Source organism: Phyllobates terribilis, unplaced genomic scaffold (genome assembly GCF_046119375.1).
Source record: "Phyllobates terribilis strain yellow unplaced genomic scaffold, ASM4611937v1 Scaffold_1__5_contigs__length_1240528914, whole genome shotgun sequence".
Lineage (NCBI taxonomy): Eukaryota > Metazoa > Chordata > Amphibia > Anura > Dendrobatidae > Phyllobates > Phyllobates terribilis.
The window spans coordinates 1,001,380,688-1,001,404,002 of record NW_027362761.1 but is presented as its reverse complement, the minus strand read 5'-3'; the positions used below and the strand labels follow the sequence as shown (position 1 = coordinate 1,001,404,002).

The 23,315-nt window shown below is 41.2% G+C and overlaps 1 protein-coding gene across 2 annotated transcripts in view; it reads left to right on the top strand.

The window, feature by feature from the left end:
* GALNT7 (polypeptide N-acetylgalactosaminyltransferase 7) overlaps window positions 1–23,315 on the top strand; it is a 163,850-nt gene that overhangs the window by 115,749 nt on the left and 24,786 nt on the right. Inside the window, exons 6-8 of one of the 2 annotated variants that reach the window (XM_073643971.1) lie at window positions 8,937–9,119; window positions 14,393–14,510; window positions 21,933–22,055. In XM_073643971.1, the coding sequence (XP_073500072.1) occupies window positions 8,937–9,119; window positions 14,393–14,510; window positions 21,933–22,055 (424 nt within the window). Of the gene's footprint in view, window positions 1–8,936; window positions 9,120–9,277; window positions 9,461–14,392; window positions 14,511–21,932; window positions 22,056–23,315 lie in introns of both variants that reach the window. The other variant, XM_073643960.1, reaches the window with a different exon arrangement.

Genomic DNA, 23,315 nt, shown 5'->3' with positions numbered 1-23,315 from the left:
AAAAAAAAAAAAAAAAAAAGACTTCTCAGCAACATATTGCGGCTGGAACCTTCATTTCCAGGAGTTGCATCACCGAGGTTAGCCACCTCGGTGACACACATCTCCCATCCTGGACTTTACCACCTGCTTTGGACACACATCCAAAAGTTTGGACACACCTTCTCATTTAAAGATTTTTCTGTACTTTCATGACTGAAAATTGTACATTCACACTGAAGGCATCAAAACTATGAATTAACACATGTGGAATTATATACTTAACAAAAAAGTGTGAAACAACTGAAAATATGTCTTATATACTAGGTTCTTCAAAGTAGCCACCTTTTGCTTTGATGACTGCTTTGCACACTCTTGGCATTCTCTTGATGAGCTTCAAGAGGTAGTCACCGGAAATGGTCTTCCAACAATCTTGAAGGAGTTCCCAGAGATGCTTAGCACTTGTTGGCTCTTTAGCCTTCACTCTGCGGTCCAGCTCACCCCAAACCATCTCGATTGGGTTCAGGTCTGGTGACTGTGGAGGCCAGGTCATCTGGCATAGCACCCCATCACTCTCCTTCTTGGTCAAATATATAACAGCCTGGAGGTGTGTTTGGGGTCATTGTCCTGTTGAAAAATAAATGATGGTCCAACTAAACGCAAACCGTTTATGCAATACTTTTTGTAACATCACAGCCACGGAACACTTCCATGCTGGCCAGTTAGACCGCTTGATTGACAGCTCTGCCAGGTTAATACATTTCTAAACTTTTGCTCAGTCTTCTAATATTCTATGGCAGATATTGGGTCAGACTGAAGAGCCAGGAGTCAGCATGATTATCAGGTCTACTCCTAAGTCATTGATGTACATCTATCTATAGCACACTGCTTGCTTCACTTAGAAATGTAGGAAATTGAAGATTTTTTAGTTACTGGGTCCTCAAAAGAATTGCCAATATATTGAAGCTAAGGCATACAAAGCTTTAGTTACACAGGTTGCAGATAAACTTGGATATAATAGTGGGTGGGTGTTTAGTATATTCTGAACATTTTCCATAGCACAAAATACTGCCAATAGGAAAAGGAAAAAAAATACATATTAATCACTATATATTACTGACTTGCTTAGAATCAAACCAATTCCGAGGCTGCACATTTAGGGCAAATGAGCAGTCTTTACCATACAGTCAATAAACAGCCCAAAATCCTAAGGCTAAAGTGTGCCAAGACCCAGAGGAGTCAATCTAGTGTAGTATAGCCAATGAATGCTTAACCACAGTTGTTGTATATTCTGGCTATATACAACCCTCACACACGTTAACGTACCATACACAAAAGTATAGAAAAGTGCATAGTATGTACAACTATAGCTCAACATAAGTATACTATACAACACTGTGGAAAATTATATGTATTAGTCCACCCATTCCCCTGTCCATGCTGCTTGAACCTTTTTTGTATTGAATTTTTCACATTTATCATCATTTTTTGTGTTTTTTTCACATTTACTAAATTTTAATGTGTATTAATGAAGCTACTTTTAGTTGGTGTATAATTGCTGAGCCTTCACATCGTCAATCTTCCTGCAGCACCCAGACTCTGGCCTTATTGATGGTGCTGGTGTATAAGGCACTTGGCCACTGAGACCAGTGATTGGCTGCATGTGAAGGATCTATGGCTTGCGATCTCTATGGAAGTAAACAGGGATCATCAGAGCTGATGTGTGGTTGGGGGATTGAAGAGGTACTGTATGTATGTGTGTATGTGTGTGTATATATATACAGTACAGACCAAAACTTTGGACACACCTTCTCATTTAAAGATTTTTCTGTATTTTCATGACTATGAAAATTGTACATTCACACTGAAGGCATCAAAACTATGAATTAACACATGTGGAATTATATACTTAACAAAAAAGTGTGAAACAACTGAAAATATGTCTTATATTCTACGTTCTTCAAAGTGGCCACCTTTTGCTTTGATGACTGCTTTGCACACTCTTGGCATTCTCTTGATGAGCTTCAAGAGGTAGTCACCGGAAATGGTTTTCACTTCACAGGTGTGCCCTGTCAGGTTTAATAAGTGGGATTTCTTGCCTTATAAATGGGGTTGGGACCATCAGTTGTGTTGTGCAGAACTCTGGTGGATACACAGCTGATAGTCCTACTGAATAGGCTGTTAAAATTTGTATTATGGCAAGAAAAAAGCAGTTAAGTAAAGAAAAACGAGTGGCCATCATTACTTTAAAAAATGAAGGTCAGTCAGTCCGAAAAATTGGGAAAACTTTGAATGTGTCCCCAAGTGCAGTTGCAAAAACCATCAATCGCTACAAAGAAACTGGCTCACATGAGGACTGCCCCAGGAAAGGAAGACCAAGAGTCACCTTTGCTTCTGAGGATAAGATTATCCGAGTCACCAGCCTCAGAAATCGCAGGTTAACAGCAGCTCAGATTAGAGACCAGGTCAATGCCACACAGAGTTCTAGCAGCAGACACATCTCTACAACAACTGTTAAGAGGAGACTTTGTGCAGCAGGCCTTCATGGTAAAATAGCTGCTAGGAAACCACTGCTAAGGACAGGCAACAAGCAGAAGAGACTTGTTTGGGCTAAAGAACACAAGAAATGGACATTAGACCAGTGGAAATCTGTGCTTTGGTCTGATGAGTCCAAATTTGAGATCTTTGGTTCCAACCACCGTGTCTTTGTGCGACGCAGAAAAGGTGAACGGATGGACTCTACATGCCTGGTTCCCACTGTGAAGCATGGAGGAGAAGGTGTGATGGTGTGGGGGTGCTTTGCTGGTGACACTGTTGGGGATTTATTCAAAATTGAAGGCATACTGAATCAGCATGGCTACCACAGCATCTTGCAGCGGCATGCTATTCCATCCGGTTTGCGTTTAGTTGGACCATCATTTATATTTCAACAGGACAATGACCCCAAACATACCTCCAGGCTGTGTAAGGGCTATTTGACCAAGAGGGAGAGTGATGGGGTGCTACGCCAGATGACCTGGCCTCCACAGTCACCAGACCTGAACTCAATCGAGATGGTTTGGGGTGAGCTGGACCGCAGAGTGTAGACAAAAGGGCCAACAAGTGCTAAGCATCTCTGGGAACTCCTTCAAGATTGTTGGAAGACCATTTCCGATGACTACCTCTTGAAGCTCATCAAGAGAATGCCAAGAGTGTGCAAAGCAGTCATCAAAGCAAAAGGTGGCTACTTTGAAGAACCTAGAATATAAGACATATTTTCAGTTGTTTCACACTTTTTTGTTAAGTATATAATTCCACATGTGTTAATTCATAGTTTTGATGCCTTCAGTGTGAATGTACAATTTTCATAGTCATGAAAATACAGAAAAATCTTTAAATGAGAAGGTGTGTCCAAACTTTTGGTCTGTACTGTATATATATATATATATATATATATATATGTATGTGTGTGTGTGTGTATATATATATATATATATATATATATATATATATATATATATATATATATATATATATAGATATATATAGATATATATATATATATATATATATACAGTCATATGAAAAAGTTTGGGCACCCCTATTAATCTTAAGCTTAATGTTTTATAAAAATTGGTGTTTTTGCAACAGCTATTTCAGTTTGATATATGTAATAACTGTTGGATACAGTAATGTTTCTGCCTTGAAATGAGGTTTATTGTACTAACAGAAAATGTGCAATCTGCATTCAAACAAAATTTGACAGGTGCATAAGTATGGGCACCTCACCAGAAAAGTGACATTAATATTTAGTAGATCCTCCTTTTGCAAAAATAACAGCCTCTAGTCGCTTCCTGTAGCTTTTAATGAGTTCCTGGATCCTGGATGAAGGTATTTTTGACCATTCCTCTTTACAAAACAATTCCAGTTCAGTTAAGTTTGATGGTCGCCGAGCATGGACAGCTTCTTCAAATGATCCCACAGATGTTCAATGATATTCAGGTCTGGGGACTGGGATGGCCATTCCAGAACATTGTAATTGTTCCTCTGCATGAATGCCTGAGTAGATTTGGAGCGGTGTTTTGGATCATTGTCTTGCTGAAAGATCCATCCACTGCGTAACTTCAACTTTATCACTGATTCTTGAACACTATTGCCAAGAATCTGCTGATACTGAGTGGAATCCATGCGTCCCTCAACTTTAACAAGATTCCCAGTGCCGGCATTGACCACACAGCCCCAAAGCATGATGGAACCTCCACCAAATTTTACTGTGGGTAGCAAGTGTTTTTCTTGGAATGCTGTGTTTTTTTGCCACCATGCATAACGCCTTTTTGTATGACCAAACAACTCAATCTTGGTTTCATCAGTCCACAGGACCTTCTTCCAAAAAGAAATAGGCTTCTTCAAATGTGCTTTTGCATACCTCAGCCGACTCTGTTTGTGCGTACTTGCAGAAACGGCTTCTTTCGCATCACTCTCCCATACAGCTTCTTCTTGTGCAAAGTGCGTTGTATAGTTGACCGATGCACAGTGACACCATCTGCAGCAAGTTGATGCTGCAGCTCTCTGGAGGTGGTCTGAGGATTGTCCTTGACTGATCTCACCATTCTTCTTCTCTGCCTTTCTGATGTTTTTCTTGTCCTGACACTTCTGGCCTTAACAAGAACTGTCCCTATGTTCTTCCATTTCCTTACTATGTTTCTCACAGTGGAAACTGACAGGTTAAATCTCTGAGACAGCTTTTTGTATCCTTCCCCTGAACAACTATGTTGAATAATCTTTGTTTTCAGATCATTTGACAGTTGTTTTGAGGAGCCCATGATGCCACTCTTCAGAGGAGATTCAAACAGGAGAACAACTTGCAAGTGGCCACTTTAAGTAGCTTTTCTCATGATTGCATACACCTGGCTATAAAGTTCAAAGTTCAATGAGGTTACAAAACCAAAAAAAGTGCTTTAGTAAGTCAGTAAAAAGTAGGCAGGAGTATTTAAAACAAGAAAATGATAAGGGTGCCCATACTTATGCACCGGTCAAATTTTGTTTGAATGCAGATTGCACATTTTCTGTTAGCACAATAAACCTCATTTCAAGGCAGAAACATTACTGTGTCCAACAGTTATTACATATATCAAACTGAAATAGCTGTTGCAAAAACACCAATTTTTGTAAAACATTAAGCTTAAGATTAATAGGGGTGCCCAAACTTTTTCATATGACTGTATATGTATATAATATATATATATATATATATATATATATATATAATGTTAGGCATTCATGCTCTCAGGTAGGCATTAGGTAGCGTTCACACAGGCACTAGATTCTTGGGTCAAAACAATGTGACATTTATTTCCACTGGCTGCACAGTACCAAAACAAAACCATAAACACAAACCCAAAATCTCTAGCCTTGTCCAGATTCTGACTACTTATACACAGCTGTGCTAGCCCGAGCTCGGTCAAACAAATCTGCTATTGTCCATAGCAACCAGTGATATTTGAAGTTTGGTGCACACAGCCTGTGCAGTCTCTTCTCATAGAGAGATTGTGGCTTGTTTCTTTCTCCAACTCCAGTTCACTCTGGTCAGCTTCCCCCAGCTGACTGACTAAGGTGAACACCTAGCCTGCTTACATGCAGAGCTAGCCAGGTGCAAATAATCAGAGCCTGTAGGGCTACCTGGCTTTGCTACACTATATTTAATATAGATTTTACAATTGATTTTTTTTTTTTTTCAAGTTCATTCTGTTCCTTACAATAAATTTTACAAATCCCCCTAAAACTACTGTTAGCACTTTAGACCACTTTTTGTGGAAATTTGTGTGGACAAAAAGTATACATATTGAAAATGGCAACCAGCGTTTACCAAACAACGTCCTACTTCTCAAAACTGTATAAATCAGGCTGGCCTTTTTGCCTTGCCCTTGATGTTCAAAATGATAACCAATGGTGTCAGGGGCTCCTCCACCACTTCTTGTGTGCTGGTTTTCATGGTCTTTCCTGGCTTTTGATACCTGCTGTTCGGCTGCCATGACTTGCTAACGCTGGTGAGATTATTCTCAGATAAGTAATAGGCATTCATCTTGTGCTGAATTCTGACTGCCCGACATACAGAACGCTTTCTGACTGCGCATATTATACATTGACAGCGAATAGATTTAAATCAAATCAAAAGAGAATGAAAATAGTCCCTGAATATGAGCCGCAGCACTTCTGTTATAGCTCGGAAATTTCATTTAGAGTTTTTGCGAGCAAGATTTGATTACCTTTACAGTGTGGGATGTAGATTTCTTGGAAAGTGTTCTATTTTCATGGCTGTGCTCTGATTACTTTTCCCATTTATTGTTGAACATGCATTCATAGCTGAGATTTCTATAGCAGTTAATTTCCCTGCACGGTTGTGCCGTTTGATTAAATGAAAGGCCGCAGAAATCGCTGTTTATTTTCTGCGCCGATATTGTGATGTAAAGGACTGCACTGCATTCAACGCTTACATCGTACAGTGTACCTGTCATTTACACATGAAAAGAGACACCTAAGTATGGCACAACTTGGGGAACTATGGCTGTTATTTATGTTTTATATGAATGTGCTGTCTATCAAATGCAACTTTTGCCCACAAAAAAGTCATTAGCAGCTATGTTGGCAGGCAGACTGTCCCAGATATGTATTGTCTCTAGGAAGCTAATTTTTCAATTTTTTTACTGGAGTACACCATGGCCGGCAACTTTTCTGCCGTCATCACACATCGAATTGGTGTTTAACTTGAAATTTCTCCTGTGACCTCATCTGTTGGGGAAAAGAGTCAGGAAGCCTACATAGCACATTGGAGGGTCAGATACCAATATCAGTGGGTTCAACTGTAATCTGATGTGTATGGGCAACTTCAGCATTGATAAGTGACGCTCAGAACTAAACTCATTATGTCCAGTTTTTGATGCCTATGTGTTTTTACTAGTACAGGTAATCCAAACACAATATACTGCCATTTTGTTTCATGTAGACCTTTCGCAAACACTAGAAAGTAAAAAGCAATACAGTCAATATTGTTAGTCACTCATGATGGTACCCTAGGGGTAAACAAACAAAAAAATCACATGACTCTAGTCCAATGGCCACATCAGTAGTCTCTGGCCACCATAACCAGAGCCCTGCAAACCTTGTTCTTCCTGCCAAAATCCCTGATGCCTCTTCTGATTAGCTGGCCCAGCGCGACATCATGCTACGTAATGTTTCCCGTGGCCGCTGGCCCTGCTAACCTCCTCATTCCTGCTGACATCCCTGGAGATTATTCTGATCAGTAGACTTGGCGTGAAATCGTGCAATGTAATAATGCCCATGGCCGCTGATCCCCAGCCCTGCTAACCTCCTCATTCCTGCTGACCTCCATGAAGATTCTTCTGATTAGTAGGCCTGGCGCAACATCATGCTATGTAATGATACCCATGGCCGCTGATCCCCAGCCCTGCTAACCTCCTCATTCCTGCTGACATCGCTGATGCCTCTTCTGATTAGTAGGCCTGGCGCAACATCATGCTACGTAATGATACCCATGGCCGCTGATCCCCAGCCCTGTTAACCTCCTCATTCCTGCTGACATCCCTGATGCCTCTTCTGATTAGTAGGCCTGGCGCAACATCATGCTACGTAATGATACCCATGGCCGCTGATCCCCAGCCCTGCTAACCTCCTCATTCCGGCTGACCTCCCTGATGCCTCTTCTGATTAGTAGGCCTGGCGCAACATCATGCTACGTAATGATACCCATGGCCGCTAATCCCCAGTCCTGCTAACTTCCTCATTCCTGCTGACCTCCATGAAGATTCTTCTGATTAGTAGGCCTGGCGCAACATCATGCTACGTAATGATAACCATGGCCGCTGATCCCCAGCCCTGCTAACTTCCTCATTCCTGCTGACCTCCATGAAGATTCTTCTGATTAGTAGGCCTGGCGCAACATCATGCTATGTAATGATACCCATGGCCGCTGATCCCCAGCCCTGCTAACCTCCTCATTCCTGCTGACCTCCCTGATGCCTCTTCTGATTAGTAGGCCTGGCGCAACATCATGCTACGTAATGATACCCATGGCCGCTGATCCCCAGTCCTGCTAACCTCCTCATTCCTGCTGACCTCCATGAAGATTCTTCTGATTAGTAGGCCTGGCGCAACATCATGCTACGTAATGATAACCATGGCCGCTGATCCCCAGCCCTGCTAACTTCCTCATTCCTGCTGACATCGCTGATGCCTCTTCTGATTAGTAGGCCCGGCGCAACATCATGCTACGTAATGATAACCATGGCCGCTGATCCCCAGCCCTGCTAACCTCCTCATTCCTGCTGACATCGCTGATGCCTCTTCTGATTAGTAGGCCTGGCGCAACATCATGCTACGTAATGATACCCATGGCCGCTGATCCCCAGCCCTGCTAACCTCCTCATTCCTGCTGACATTGCTGATGCCTCTTCTGATTGGCAGGCTTTGGGACTTCATTACATTGCGACCCACAAATTGAGCCTACTAATCAGGAGAGGCACCGGAGGATGCCAGCAAGTAGTAGGAGGTTCACAGCCGTCTGGTCCAGTGATCACGAATTCCCAAGGTGGCCAGGGTCCTTCGAATCTTTACTCAATTACATCCAAGTCAAGAAATCTAGTGTTAAATGTATCAAAGATTACCACGTTACAAAGCGCAGCTGGGTACAATCCTATCTTTTCTTATGCGCTAAAATGTTAATTGATTGAAACACTGTTATTTTCCAATTCAGGGTCTATTTTGCCCACAGTTGTGACTTTCATTATGATATTTTTTCCAAATTTCAAGACACTCAGTAATATCCCTACATTTTACCATGCCCGATGTCTGCACAATATTTACAGTTTTGAGATTGTCTAATGATATTTCTTTCCTTATTTTATGTCTAATTTTGCGTGTCTTTTCTTGTTGTGAACTCGTTTTCCCTCCTGGAATCCTGGCAGAACTGCTTGTACTGTTCCGCTAATAGATTACATTGATGGCAGTGTTTATACCATTGAGCCACAGCAAGGTGGGGATAGCGATGGTTTTGCTCGTGGGGCCTGGGATTGGAGCATGTTATGGAAACGAATTCCATTAAGCGACAGAGAAAAGGCCAAACGCAAGCATAGAACTGAGCCTTATTGGTAAAGAATGTGATTTTATCTTTTTATCTTCATGTTTGTCTAAAAAAAAAATTCTGTTTTTGTCCCTTTTTTTTCGTTTTTTTTTCCTCCATTCATGTTCTGTTCGTGTGTTTGTGCTTCGTGTCAATTCCTCATCCATCATCAACACCACTCCGCAGAACTGCATGCACTGTACCACTGATAGATGTCATAGATGGCAACACTTATCATTTAATACCACAAGGGGGAGGTGATGAAGATGGGTATGCTAGAGGAGCATGGGATTGGAGTATGCTATGGAAGCGGGTGCCTTTGACCCAAAAAGAAAAGGATATGAGAAAAACAAAAACTGAACCTTATCGGTAATCCTTAAACAGATTGCAGGTTTCTTTCCTTACAATGTACTGATCCTCTAAGATGTAGTATGTGTAATTCCATCTCTATCAGCCTTCTGCTTTAGTTCCACTTAGCCACTATTCTTTCATTACACTGCAAAGCCCAAATTAATAAGATGGGTTCTTGAGTTACCCTTTGTTTTGAAGGTTTTTTTTTTATCTTTTCAGCCATTTTCAGTTATTTTGCTCTCCTACATAGGTAAGACTCTGTTCACATTGTGTTTTTCCTCTACGTTTGGTGCATACATCAAAAGAGCTCCTGGCACATATATCAAGTGTATCAATACGGCCTCATTTACCAGGTAATTGCATCTGTATAGAAAAGTGTTATCTATTGCTATTTTCTATTGAGGCTTAGCAATAAAACATTCTATTTTGAGGGGCTATGGGCAATATATGGCACTGTAGGCAGGAATTATTTCCAGCTTATACCTCTTCATATAAGTGTCAAACATGGCCTAAAGCTTCCCAATGTCATTAGGTGAACCCACGCATTTCACACTGACGACGTGGTCTGTGTCGGGAATCTTGCTGTTTGCAGGCATCAACCATCAGAGAGACAAAAGGGAGTAAACATGTCAGATTTTAACATACTAGAGTATTTGTTTCTGGGAGATAAGTATTGCCAGGATCTTCTTGCCCAGTGTGCCAGCTGTCACCCGAACAATTGGTGACTAAAAGCTTTATTATGTTTATAGCCATTATAATAGGTGGTTGGTGAAAATCACTGATGCCCACCATTAAAACCACGTTACACATCTTATTAGTGGTTGTTACCCCTTGGGTACATTATCTAAGACATGGCTGAACAGAATAAAAAAACTTTAAACAATGGAGGAACCTAAGAACTTACATTACTGGAAATTTTTATTTTATGAAAAATGCTCATTAAAGTGGAAATGTACCAAAATGTCATATAATAATGTCAGTGGATACATTGGTGAGAGTTAAAAAGCTCAAACCAGGTATTATTTACTGACCATCACCAGTGTCATCTTCTGGAGGGTTTATATCACATGTCATAAGGTGAATTTAAAGGGGTTGTCCAGGACATTGATATTGGTGGCCTATTACTAGAAAGGTGGAGGACAAAGCTGGAGCGCTACAGTTCAGTACACTGCAAAGTGACTGTTCACGGGCACAGCAGCTCAGCTCCCATCAGTCTGATATTGATGACCCACTTTAAGGATAGGCTACCAATAGCAAAGTCTGGGACTACCCTATAAGTGCATTCTTGCTTTAATGTTAATATGTTGATTTTAAAATTAATGTAATAGGAAAGAACAGTTCTTCATTTCCTATGTCTCTTGCATCACCATGTATCTTGGTCTGTACAGCATACATATATGGTAAATTCTTAGAATGATCAAACATTCTGAAATTCACTGATCTGCATTCTCTGTGGAATGTACTCTGTATATATAATGAAAAGGTTATTCCGGTGCCACTCACATCTGTATCAGGAATTGCATCGGAGACCTAAGGTCTACAGATACCTGACGTGACACATGTGTGATCAACAAGTATCGTGCACCTAACCTATTCACCCCTACCTACCTATAGTGCAAATGTTCCAGCAGGTATCTGTAGATGTGAGATCATTGGCACCACTCTACTCCTGAAGCTGAAGCGTGCAGTACCAATCCTCCAATAATATCTTATGTAAAGAGTTAATATATCTGCACTATTTAAGGCAGATCTGTCGCCAGATTTCACAGCACAAACTACCAACATTGTTAAATAGATGTCTTAGACCTGTTGAGGTTGGTGTATTTTCTATGAAAACCTGTGTCAGAATGGCTGTATAATCCTTAACAATAAAATGAGCCTTCAAAACCGCTCATTTTATTATTAAGACAGGAAACTTTTACCAAGCATTATGCAACCATTTTCATGTGGATTTTCAAAGCAAGTACATCAGCCTTATCAGGTCTAAGAGATCTATAGAATAATGTATGCAGTTTGTATTGTGAAATCTGGTAACATATTAAGGTGTGTTTTGAGGTGAAATGATTTATATATATATATATATATAATGCATATACTAATTTAATATATGCATTTATTTGTGGCTAAGTGGGTCTAATGGCTTCCCTTTACTGACAAGACTGCTAGCAGTGAGCCTCGGCCACTGCCAGTTCTCTTTGCCAGTCACGGACTGTTGGTGACTAGTGGCTTCCTTCTGCTGGTTTGCTGCCATGCTGGAATCACACAACCCGTTTTTAATGAGCATAGACCAGAAGTAGATTTAAGTGGAAGGAGAAATCCTTACTTTTTCTTTCTCATCCACTTTAATCCACTCTGGGCTTTGGCTCAAAAACTGCATCAAAAACGGCCTGTGTGATTACAGCCTAGCAGAGTAGATCTTCACTCCTCTCCGCTTCTGACTCGCTCTGCTACCTGTTGCCTTTATGATAAATATGCAAAGCTGTTTCTTCCATTTCCCTCTGGAAGCAAATGTCACTGTGACTCGAGAAAAAGGAGAGATGTAGCACAATGATTTACTGCACATACTTGAAATGAAAATCTTGGCAGTGTCGGTCTGATTTATACGGCCGTCTGGCTGCACCCTTACACAAGCAAAGCAAGATGTCCAACACATCCCCAAAAATAAGACCTGACACTTATGGCTATGTGTACCTGCACATCTACTCTCTTGAACTAAACAGACCAACAATCTCAATCATCCATATGGCAGTACACATTTTTACACCCTATGGGTTCGATAACACGGGAGAGAATCGGGCCTATTATGCTAAAGTTACTCGAATCAATCTCTGATCCAAGTGACACCTTAGTGTGATCCGATTCTCTCGCATTACCACAGGTGTGGAAAAGACTGAGAACTTAATTACTCCCTCTTCTCCATTGTCTCTGTCCACGTAAATCAGACTGCACTCGAGTGACATCCGAGTGCAGTCCAATGTTTCACACGCACCCATAGACTTGGATGGGTGCATGTGATCTGATTATTGGATGCTCTCGCAGTATGCTGCAATTATTTACTCATTCTGAATCGGCATGAGAAAATAATGGCAGATCTGCACTGCCCCATAGGATAACATTTTGCCGAGTGCTATCCGATAAAACATCAGCACTAGGCCGTGTTATACGCTCATGTGAGCGAGCCCTAAATGTTACCACTGGAATAATGGGACTGCTGTTGTCAAAAAGAACTTGTTCTTTAATATAACGCAAGCTTTAGTTCTTACATTTTAGCCATGGTAAGTAAGACGTGTTACATGTATCCTTGGTGGTGAAATGGTTAAAGGTGTTTTAGGGGACTACAAAATGAATGGCCTATCCATATTCTATTTGCATCATGCACAACCCATTAGTTATTGCTATTGAGGTAATAGTAGTAAATGCTCTGAAGACATTTCCACGTGTAAAGACAAGATCTGTACACTACATGCAGTATAAAGGGATCAGGCAGAGTAGCGGCGTGGTTAGGTTACCACATAAACTTCATGGCTGTTTTAGATTTTAGCTGAGAAGTAAATCTTTATTTTTAGATATTTCATCAAAGCGCAAACATGCAGCATTAAAATCCAATATAGAAAGATGACTTCTGTTCTGTCCGGGAAGAAGGGGCATGGTACGTAGGAAGGCCAGAGAAGTGTAGGTGGTCTGTGCCAAGGCGATGTGCATTCCTCCAGAAAGGAGTTGTTTGCTGCCATAAAGCTTGTCTGATTTATGTACAAGACATTCCTAGTGCCCAATATTTAATTATGTATGCTGTGCTGTTCAATAACAGCATGAATAATACTAACAGTATAAACCTCTTCCCCCTTGTGGTGTAATCCAGGCCGATCACTGGAAAACACACTGTGTGATCACTTAAAGGGAATCTGTCAGCAGGTTTTGCTATTTAATCTGAGAGTAACATAATATAGAGCAAGAGACCCTGATTCCTGTGATGTGTCACTTAGTTTACTGGGTGCAGCCGTTGTGACACAATCCGAGTTCTTAGATCAGGCTCTGTATGTACCTTGTCTATAGACAGTGGGCTGCTTATCAGAGGAGAGGTTGTGGTTGGACCAGGGCTCACACGCTGCTGTAGTCCTGGCAGTGATTATCTCCTAGTGATAAAGCCTTCATTGTAAATAAACAACGTCACACAGCCAAAAAAGTAACATATCCCTGAACTCGGTGTCGCTGCTGCTACCTCATGCTGGCCTCAAATTACATAGCAAAATCCTGCTGACAGATTCCCTTTAATAGATCTAGACTTTGGTATCAGCCCTTCTTTTTCCCGATTGCATTGATAACAGTAGTTGGCCATATCTTGTCAATACAGAGCGGTTCCACAATTAAAGTATTCCAGCAGTGGTAGTTGCATATGTGACGACTGTATAGTTAGGAAAATGTCCTAATGCCAGTTGTGCAGCATAAACCGACTCGTTCAGTAGACTGGCCTCTTATCAAGATGGACGGCAGAAGCTGTCACTGGCTCTAAGGCAAAAAGAGGACTTCTAATGGTACAGAGCAGACTGAAGAGAGCCAATATCACCACATAGTTCCATTCTCAAAGATGTTACCAGGAATTAAAAAAGTCATATAATTGTTGTTAATGATGGGCAAACATAGTGCATTTAATGCTCAGTGATTTTATTTAAAAATGAACAAAAAAGTCCTGATTTAGTCTACAGATAAGTAAGCGTGTCATTATAGGATAGGGATCATTCCATTAGAATAGCTCCCATTGCTCCAGCCTTCCTCTCTGTATTATGGCTTGCAGCTCTGTCTTTCACAGCAGTCTTCGCTTCATTCTTATGGTTTTTTCTTCACTCTCTTGCTTTAATTATATTGTCTTGATATTAATAGGCTTCCTGATTTAATCATTTCCACATTATTATAACCCAGGTGAAAAGCTTATTGAATGCATTTCTCATTTAGGTCTCCAGCTATGGCCGGAGGATTGTTTGCCATTGAAAGAGAGTTCTTCTTCGAGTTGGGTCTTTATGACCCTGGTCTTCAGATCTGGGGAGGAGAGAACTTTGAAATTTCCTACAAGGTATTGTAGACTTAAGAGGCTTAGTTTATGGATATGTAAGCAACCTGCTTTGTAATGGTACTGATGATGTATATAGTATATCCCCTGAACTGTCAGCAGTAAGCCTGGCCAAACACACCACAGTTATTTATTGACCGAACAATCTTTTGGCTGACGGCCGTCTCTCCCGACTCCTCCATATATGGGGACTTTCTTCTCCGCAACAGTGGTTTATCTCCCCACTGACTGACAGAATCGGCTGTTGAAATTCCAATGGCTTGATCCTTCTCTTCTCTAAAATCATTGTTTGGTGTAGTGTCAGGGGCATGGCTGTGGAGTCGGTATGCCAAACCTCCGCGTCTCAATCCCCACGACTCCCGACTCCACAGCACTGCCTAGCTACTGAGCGTGTACATAAAGTGCAGCACACATTCATCTCAACTAACAGCCAAGAGATCCTTAGATCAGGAACAGAACAGACATTTATATCCCAAATGATTATGAATTAAAATTTAGCACATCCTGCATTGTACTACTGTACCCAATTTATTATATATCTAAGGAGTCAGTCCATTTTATACCGACTCCACAGCCCTGGTCAGGGGGTCCCTCCATGCACATTAGATGGTTAGCTGATCCCTCTGAAATCTTCAGGCTGGGTTGACTTTTATCTAAAATGTGGAAGTCTGAACACCGAGCTACCGCAGCATCACGCTTTACAAACATATTACAAAATATCCGTTTATGCTTCACAGATAGATGCAACTTTGAGGATATATATTTTTCAAGTATAACAGACAGATGAATGTTGAATGTATTTGTGGCTTCAATTTTAGAAGCCTGAACTGTCATGTAAGCTAGCACAGTGATGTACGGATCCGTAATACAGTGCTAATGTCCTGCTATGGGGCTTAGTACCCTCTGTGTGACACATGCTCCATCAGATTCTTTATGGATGCTGATTTTCCCAATAGAAATAAAACAAAAGCTGAAAAATCCGGTTTGCGTATACAGCTCAGTGAAGAAGGAAACTTTGTATGGATATTGCATGAATACCTTTCTTCATCATTAAACCGATAAAGAACACCTTGAGGCCATGTGCATATGGCATTAGGCATCCAAATTACTAGGTAAAACAAGAAGGCACAATATACACTGCTCAAAAAAATAAAGGGAACACTCAAATAACATATCCTAGATCTGAATGAATGAAATATTCTCATTGAATACTTTGTTCTGTACAAAGTTGAATGTGCTGACAACAAAATCACACAAAAATCATCAATGGAAATCAAATTTATTAACCAATGGAGGCCTGGATTTGGAGTCACCCCCAAAATTAAAGTGGAAAAACACACTACAGGCGGATCCAACTTTGATGTAATGTCCTTAAAACAAGTCAAAATGAGGCTCAGTATTGTGTGTGGCCTCCACGTGCCTGTATGACCTCCCTACAACGCCTGGGCATGCTCCTAATGAGGTTGCAGATGGTCTCCTGTGGGATCTCCTCCCAGACCTGGACTAAAGCATCCGCCAACTCCTGGACAGTCTGTGGTGCAACGTGACGTTGGTGGATGGAGCGAGACATGATGTCCCAGATGTGCTCAATCGGATTCAGGTCTGGGGAACGGGCGGGCCAGTCCATAGCTTCAATGCCTTCATCTTGCAGGAACTGCTGACCCACTCCAGCCACATGAGGTCTGGCATTGTCCTGCATTAGGAGGAACCCAGGGCCACTTGCACCAGCATATGGTCTCACAAGGGGTCTGAGGATCTCATCTCGGTACCTAATGACTGTCAGGCTACCTCTGGCGAGCACATGGAGGGCTGTGCGGCCCTCCAAAGAAATGCCACCCCACACCATTACTGACCCACTGCCAAACAGGTCATGCTGAAGGATGTTGCAGGCAGCAGATCGCTCTCCACGGTGTCTCCAGACTCTGTCACGTCTGTCACATGTGCTCAGTGTGAACCTGCTTTCATCTGTGAAGAGCACAGGGCGCCAGTGGTGACTTTGCCAATCCTGGTGTTCTGTGGCAAATGCCAAGCGACCTGCACAGTGTGAGCACAACCCCCATCTGTGGACGTCGGGCCCTCATACCACCCTCATGGAGTCGGTTTCTAGCCATTTGTGCAGACACATGCACATTTGTGGCCTGCTGGAGGTCATTTTGCAGGACTCTGGCAGTGCTCCTCCTGTTTCTCCTTGCACAAAGGCGGAGGTAGCGGTCCTGCAGCTGGGTTGTTGCCACATGCCACAGGTCGCATTGATGTGCCATCCTAGAGGAGATCCCACAGGAGACCATCCGCAACCTCATCAGGAGCGTTGTAGGGAGGTCATACAGGCACGTGGAGGCCACACACAATACTGAGCCTCATTTTGACTTGTTTTAAGGACATTACATCAAAGTTGGATCAGCCTGTAGTGTGTTTTTCCACTTTAATTTTGGGGGTGACTCCAAATCCAGGCCTCCATTGGTTAATAAATTTGATTTCCATTGATGATTTTTGTGTGATTTTGTTGTCAGCACATTCAACTTTGTACAGAACAAAGTATTCAATGAGAATATTTCATTCATTTAGATCTAGGATGTGTTATTTGAGTGTTCCCTTTATATTTTTGAGCAGTGTATGTACACACATATTGCTGTGAGTGTATGTAGCAGTAGCTAAAATCTCTGGCTGATATTCCTTCACCTGCTTTTACTGACCTCGAACACTGGAATAGTTTGAATACTCGAGCTGTGCGCCAAGGTCCGCTCCAGTGTGACCACTTATCTTTTCACAGATTGATTGACCATAGTGGTTGTAGCAGACAGAAAACAAGGCTTTTCTAACCTTTCTGTAGAAGCTGACGGTCGGGCAAGTGTTAGAGCTGTGCCGATGTCATTTTAATGCTAGTAGTAGTGTTGATGACGTTTTTCTTACAGGAGTTATACTTGTTGCCATCTCTTGTTGCTCAGCATAGTTTTAAAAGCTAATTATTTGCTATTTGTTCTGGTAAAAAAATAGAATTCTTCAACTCCTGGTAGCTCAGAGTTGTAATTAGTTAACAATAGTCTCTTTCCTGTATGCAAATTATAGCAAGCTGCTGTATTGTCTGTGTCCCCAGACCCCACAAGGGACATGTAACCCAGCTCCATAGCAGGCAGCCAATATGTTCTAAGGGGGGAGTGATAATGCAGAAGCAAAGTAATCATTTACACCATTTATTGTAAGAGTGTGTAGATGCAGGAAAGGCTTCGTGCTATGCAGAACACTATATAATTTATATGCAATTTACATAAACTTCTTTATTGAGGCCCGATAAATGCTAGATTATCCATTTATCTGAATTATAAAACATCCCTAGAAAAGCTTATAAAACCAAACCGAGTGGACATCCTCACGTTGTTGATTAGTTCTCAATATACCTATTATAGCATTGAAGCTCTTTCTGATACAAAAGCTGCATTTTCCCTGTAGAGGTACAGATGAAAGAAATAATTCTCTGGCTGTAGAGACCTATCACTGGAGGGAAGTGAGCAGTGTATGAAATGATTATGTCCATCAGTGGCTAACAGTAGCCAGGTCGCTTTATTTTAAAACGTAATCTTAGCAGGGAATTTGGAGTTCCAACTATAAATCTATATTACAAAATTAATTGTTTCAAATTTTCAGAGCAATAAACAACACGATGATAAAACTATTTCTAGTACTGAAATCTGCTGTGGATTTTACTTACGTCCCGTGTTGATTTACCCTAGAAGTAGGTGCAATCTCAAATCATTCTAGCGCCGCAGAGTAATCTGCAGCAAAATTCTCATTGTAACATCCAGATTTTGATACTGATTTCACTCCAGGTTTGCAGTGCAGATCACTTTCCACACAGACATTTTCCTCTGCATGTGGATAAGGTTTGTCATAATCTCATCCAGCACATGTACTCCACTGTAATACATGCGTGAATTTACCCTGAAAGTCCATTAATCTGCGGGCCGAAACGTAACGCTGAGAATTAAATGTTGCCCTCTATTTGTGGCATTTTGTCCACCTTTGCAGGTGTTTTTTGTTAATTATTCTAATATACTGAGATAATGACTTTTATGTTTTCATTGGCTGTAAGCCATAATCATCAACATTAACAGAAATAAACACTTGAAATAGATTGCTCTGATGTAATGACTCTATATAATATATGAGTTTCACTTTTTGTATTGAAGAACTGAAATAAATTAACTTTTTGATGATATTCTTATTTAGTGAGAAGCACCTGTATATTACAGATGTTCGTACGGAGTTTCACCACTTTCCCCGTATTGCTATTACTCATGTTGGTCATTCTGTAGCATTACATGAAGCTTGTGGCCGCAATGCAGGAAATCTCCAACAGAGCCCAAACTATCATGAGTCTTCAATGGAATTGGTATTCTCATATAGGCTAAAGGGACAATATGTGCCCACTAGGTTACATTGACTGACTGTTTTTGTCTGCATCCCCTACACCCACAATCGTTACGCCCCTGTCACTATGACCACATGTACCGTAATTGTGATATTTGCCGAGTCTCTAGCAGTATCCAAGTGAGAGAAATGTTTTCAGGCTTGAATGTATGTATTAAGGCCCCGTCACACTTAGCGACGCTGTAACGATCCCGACAACGATATGACCTGTCAGGGATCGTTGCTGCATCGCTATGTGGTCGCTGGTGAGCTGTCAAACAGGCAGGCTCACCAACGATCAGGGGAGCAGCGACATCGTGGAAAGAATCTTTCCACGATGTCCTGCTCCTGGTTACCAGCCTGCTGAAGCAGGAGCAGGCTGGTAACTATGGTAAACATCGGGTTACTAGGGGCACACGCGCTCCTAGTAACCCTTTGTTTATCATGGTTACCACTCTGCTACGGTGAGCGGGAGGTTACCACTCACTTTAGCAGGCTCGTAACCATGATAAACAGCTGGTTACTAAGTGCGCGTATGCCCCTAGTAACCCGATGTTTACCATAGTTACCAGCCTGATCGCTGGTCCCCCTGGTCACACACAGCGATGTGTGCTGACCAGCGGGAGAGCAACGACCAAAAAATGGTCCAGGACACTTTGCAGCGATCAGCGACCTCACGCCAGGGGCCTGATCGTTGCAAAGTGTCACAGATAGCGACATCGCTGGTGAGGTCACAGCAGCGATCTCGCTATGTGAGACGGGGGCTCTACAGTTGTTTTTGTCAGGTGGGAGCATAGAGGGGCATACTATGGTATTTTTCATAGCTGGGTGGGTTAGTGACTTTGTTTTTAAGATTCTCAGGTCTGAGTGTCAGCCAGGCATGGAGAACAATAGTGTAATGGTTTTGTTTGTGTTACTTATCAGTTAAATCCAAGAATAAGCTTGTAAGAAGAAAGTGCTGTGAAGCGTGTCATTTATACAAAATGGACAAAACGGCAGCGCTAAGTAAGACTGCTTGTTTTACACAGTATATTGAAGTCGGTTTATAAAGCGGTTTGTCAGCGACTGAGCCTTTATCTGAAGATTATAAACAAGATGGGTACTTTTTTATTTGTAAAATATTAAATATTTTTTATTTCTTTATATTAATTTACAATTTCTGATTGTTTTCAGTAGGGGCTAATCTGCAGCATGTGGCAGCGCTAAACCGTGTATAGAGCAGCTGTGTTCTGCTCCATATAGTGTTTACATCCAGCTGTCGCCGGAGCTGATTGGGTGGGGTGCCGGATGTCGGACCCTCATCGATCTTGTAGTTGTGACTTTTAATACAGATAGAGCCGTAAAGCGCGGCGGAATATGATGGCGCTATATAAGCAAAGCATAATAATAGATCATCAATATCAAAGTATTGGATAATCCTTTTAATAAAGTAGGGAAGGGGAATAGTATAATAATAAAAAAAATTATACGCCAACCTGGCTGCAGATGGGATATCTACGGGATCTTCTTATTCATGACTGGTCTTGACCTTGCCAGTGGAATAGCACTTCCATTATTTCATTTGACACACTGTGACTTAATTTTCTGTGATTTTCTCTGTGAAGTCCATCTGCTCTAGTGGGTAAAGGGACTGTCCTGTAAAATCTGAATGTATCATCACAAGTGAAACATACAACAGTAATGCATGATGCAGATGTGTGCAGTACGACCTCTAAGCTATAATAATACATAATATATACTGTTATAAAACTTCTTTTGTACTTCATTATTAAAAAAAGGACACTGGGCCACAATTATCAATCTAAGTGTTGCAAAAAAAACTGTCTTTCATGACTTGCACCATACTTTGTTTTGTCTGTCAGGTGGGCGTAGTTTACAGGGAAGGGGCCATAGCCTAACATTTGACATTGTGAACCAAAATTTTTGGTACAAATTTCTGGCACAAGTAAGCCAACTAATAGGTGGTGTAAACTTAGACTAGTTTGTCTTATGAGTCACCAAAGTTATGAATCTGCTTAGAAGTGACTCTTGTCAGCACGGAATGACTGTTAAAACTAAGTCCCTCCGCATGGTGCTTCATGGCGGGGACAATCATTTATATACACCTTCCCACCTGCTTGATGTCCCTATATCTCCACCCCCTCTTCTTTGATTGACAGCTCTGGCTTCTTAGAGCCAGAGAATGGTGGGGATAGATGGAAAACAAGCATGCCACTATTTTTTATTTAAAATGAAACAACTGAGATGTAATTGACGTGTAGAGTTTCAGGTTTCATTAAAGGGGTTGAACAAAAATATCATGTGAAACGTCTTTAGTCATATTATCCATAAACACTAGAGACCCAGTGCAATTGGAAGCCATGCATGCCCAGGCCATCACACTTCCTCCACGATGTTTTACAGAGGATATAGTGTGCTTTGGATCATGATCCATTCCAAGCCTTCTCCATACTTTCTTCTTCCCTTCATTCTGTTACAGGTTTATCTTCGTTTCATCTGTCCAAAGAATGTTTTTCCAAAACTCCTGGCTTTTCTCTTCTGTTTCTCTTCCATTGAGAGCTCCTTTGAATGCATGATGTGGGTTCACAGCAACAGTTTCCAAATGCAAATGCCACACCTGGAATCAACTCCAAACGTTTTACCTGCTTAATTGACAATGGAATTGCCCATGCAGCCCAGTAAACAGCTTTTGGTCCCTTTAAAAAGAGGCAGCTACATATTAAAGAGCTGTAATTCCTAAACCTTTATTTCAGTTAAGATGTCAATACCCTCAAATTAAAGCTGAGAATCTGCACTTTGAGCCCATACTGATTATATAACTGTATCTTGAATATGTTTTGGTAATTAACTAAAATGCCAAAACGTGTCACTGAGCAAATATTTCTGGACCTAACTGTATACATAAATATTCATGTATTGCTGTTCAAACTATGCTATTTTCTTCACTATTGTAATATTTTATTGTCATTTTATGTCTTGGTGATTACTGGATAATACAATATGTTGCCTTTTTCATTGTAGATATGGCAGTGTGGAGGAAAGTTATTATTTACACCTTGTTCTCGGGTAGGTCATATTTACCGTCTACATGGGTGGCAAGGAAACCCTCCGCCAGTTTATGTGGGATCATCACCAACACTAAAGGTAAATTTAGTTTACGTGTATGTTGTTTCTGGGTACTGCAGCCATTTCAATCAGGAACATAATTATCTTATTTAGATGAACAGTAACATGGAAATACCATAAACATCAGGAATTACATCTTTATCACATTAGTTTGCATTAATTGGTCATATCTTCTTGGCATGAGGATTTATAGATTCATTTAACTATCCTTTTTGGGGATTTGTAAAGCACTCAGTTGCATATCCTGATGTTTACTGCTCTCTGAAGCTCCCACTTGTAAATTATTAAAGTAAAGATGGTTTTAAGGAACATGGCAGGTTGTGGCAGGATAATTGGATATCCTTTTTAATCCATATTTATCTGCTATGAAAGCAGGAGCCAGGGTAGTTATCCTGCCACAGCTTGTCATTCCAAGGGAGAAGATATCATGTGTAATTGTATAGACTCTCGCTTCTACTGGCTTAATATGAAACCTTACAAAAAACATCAAACGCTCTTACTGTAGCCCCTGTACTTAGTGTCATAGCGTTTTCTGGATGTAGGAGGCGTTGTATGGCGGTAAAATGCTCTGCTCATCAGTATGTTCTGCACTTAGGCCCTTGGCAATGTCATGCACAAACAAAAGATATTTTAGAGGACGCTGCACATATATGCCGAGAATATAGATACTGGCCTGGTTGGAGACTGAGCTCTGGACGTGTATTTCCTACATTTCTTTAGTCGATATATAATATTATTTTTCAACATTTTGCAAAATCAGTCAGGGATGGTACCATTAACCTGCTGGCAAGTCTAGTGGGTCTTGCCATACATTAACGAAAAATTTGTTCCCATAAACATGCAATGGTCAGATCAATGGATTCTGCATATTTGTTTGTTAGTGGATAAAGAAATAAAAAACACAGCAGGGGCTGAATAAAGAATTGGGCATGGTAAAACCAACATGGCCAATCATTATTTCCCCAAATCTCTATAACCTGACTAATCAAATCTCCATCATAACAACCACTATGCACTGGGTGTTTTCACCTTTCTTGCTCACCTGAAATTTTGGATTGCAGAAAGGTAGGAAGTGTAATGATGCTTTCACACTGTGTTTTGGCACTCGTTCGTTGGTCCCGTCGGGTCTTGCGTCCGAACCTCCCGCAAAAGCAGGATTCAGGCGTATGCGCCAACGGGGCCATAGACTATAATGGTGCCAACAGAGTGAACATGTGCTCTGTTGTGCATCATTTTTGGGCGTGTATGCCTACTGGAGAGGGACAACCTGACGCAGTC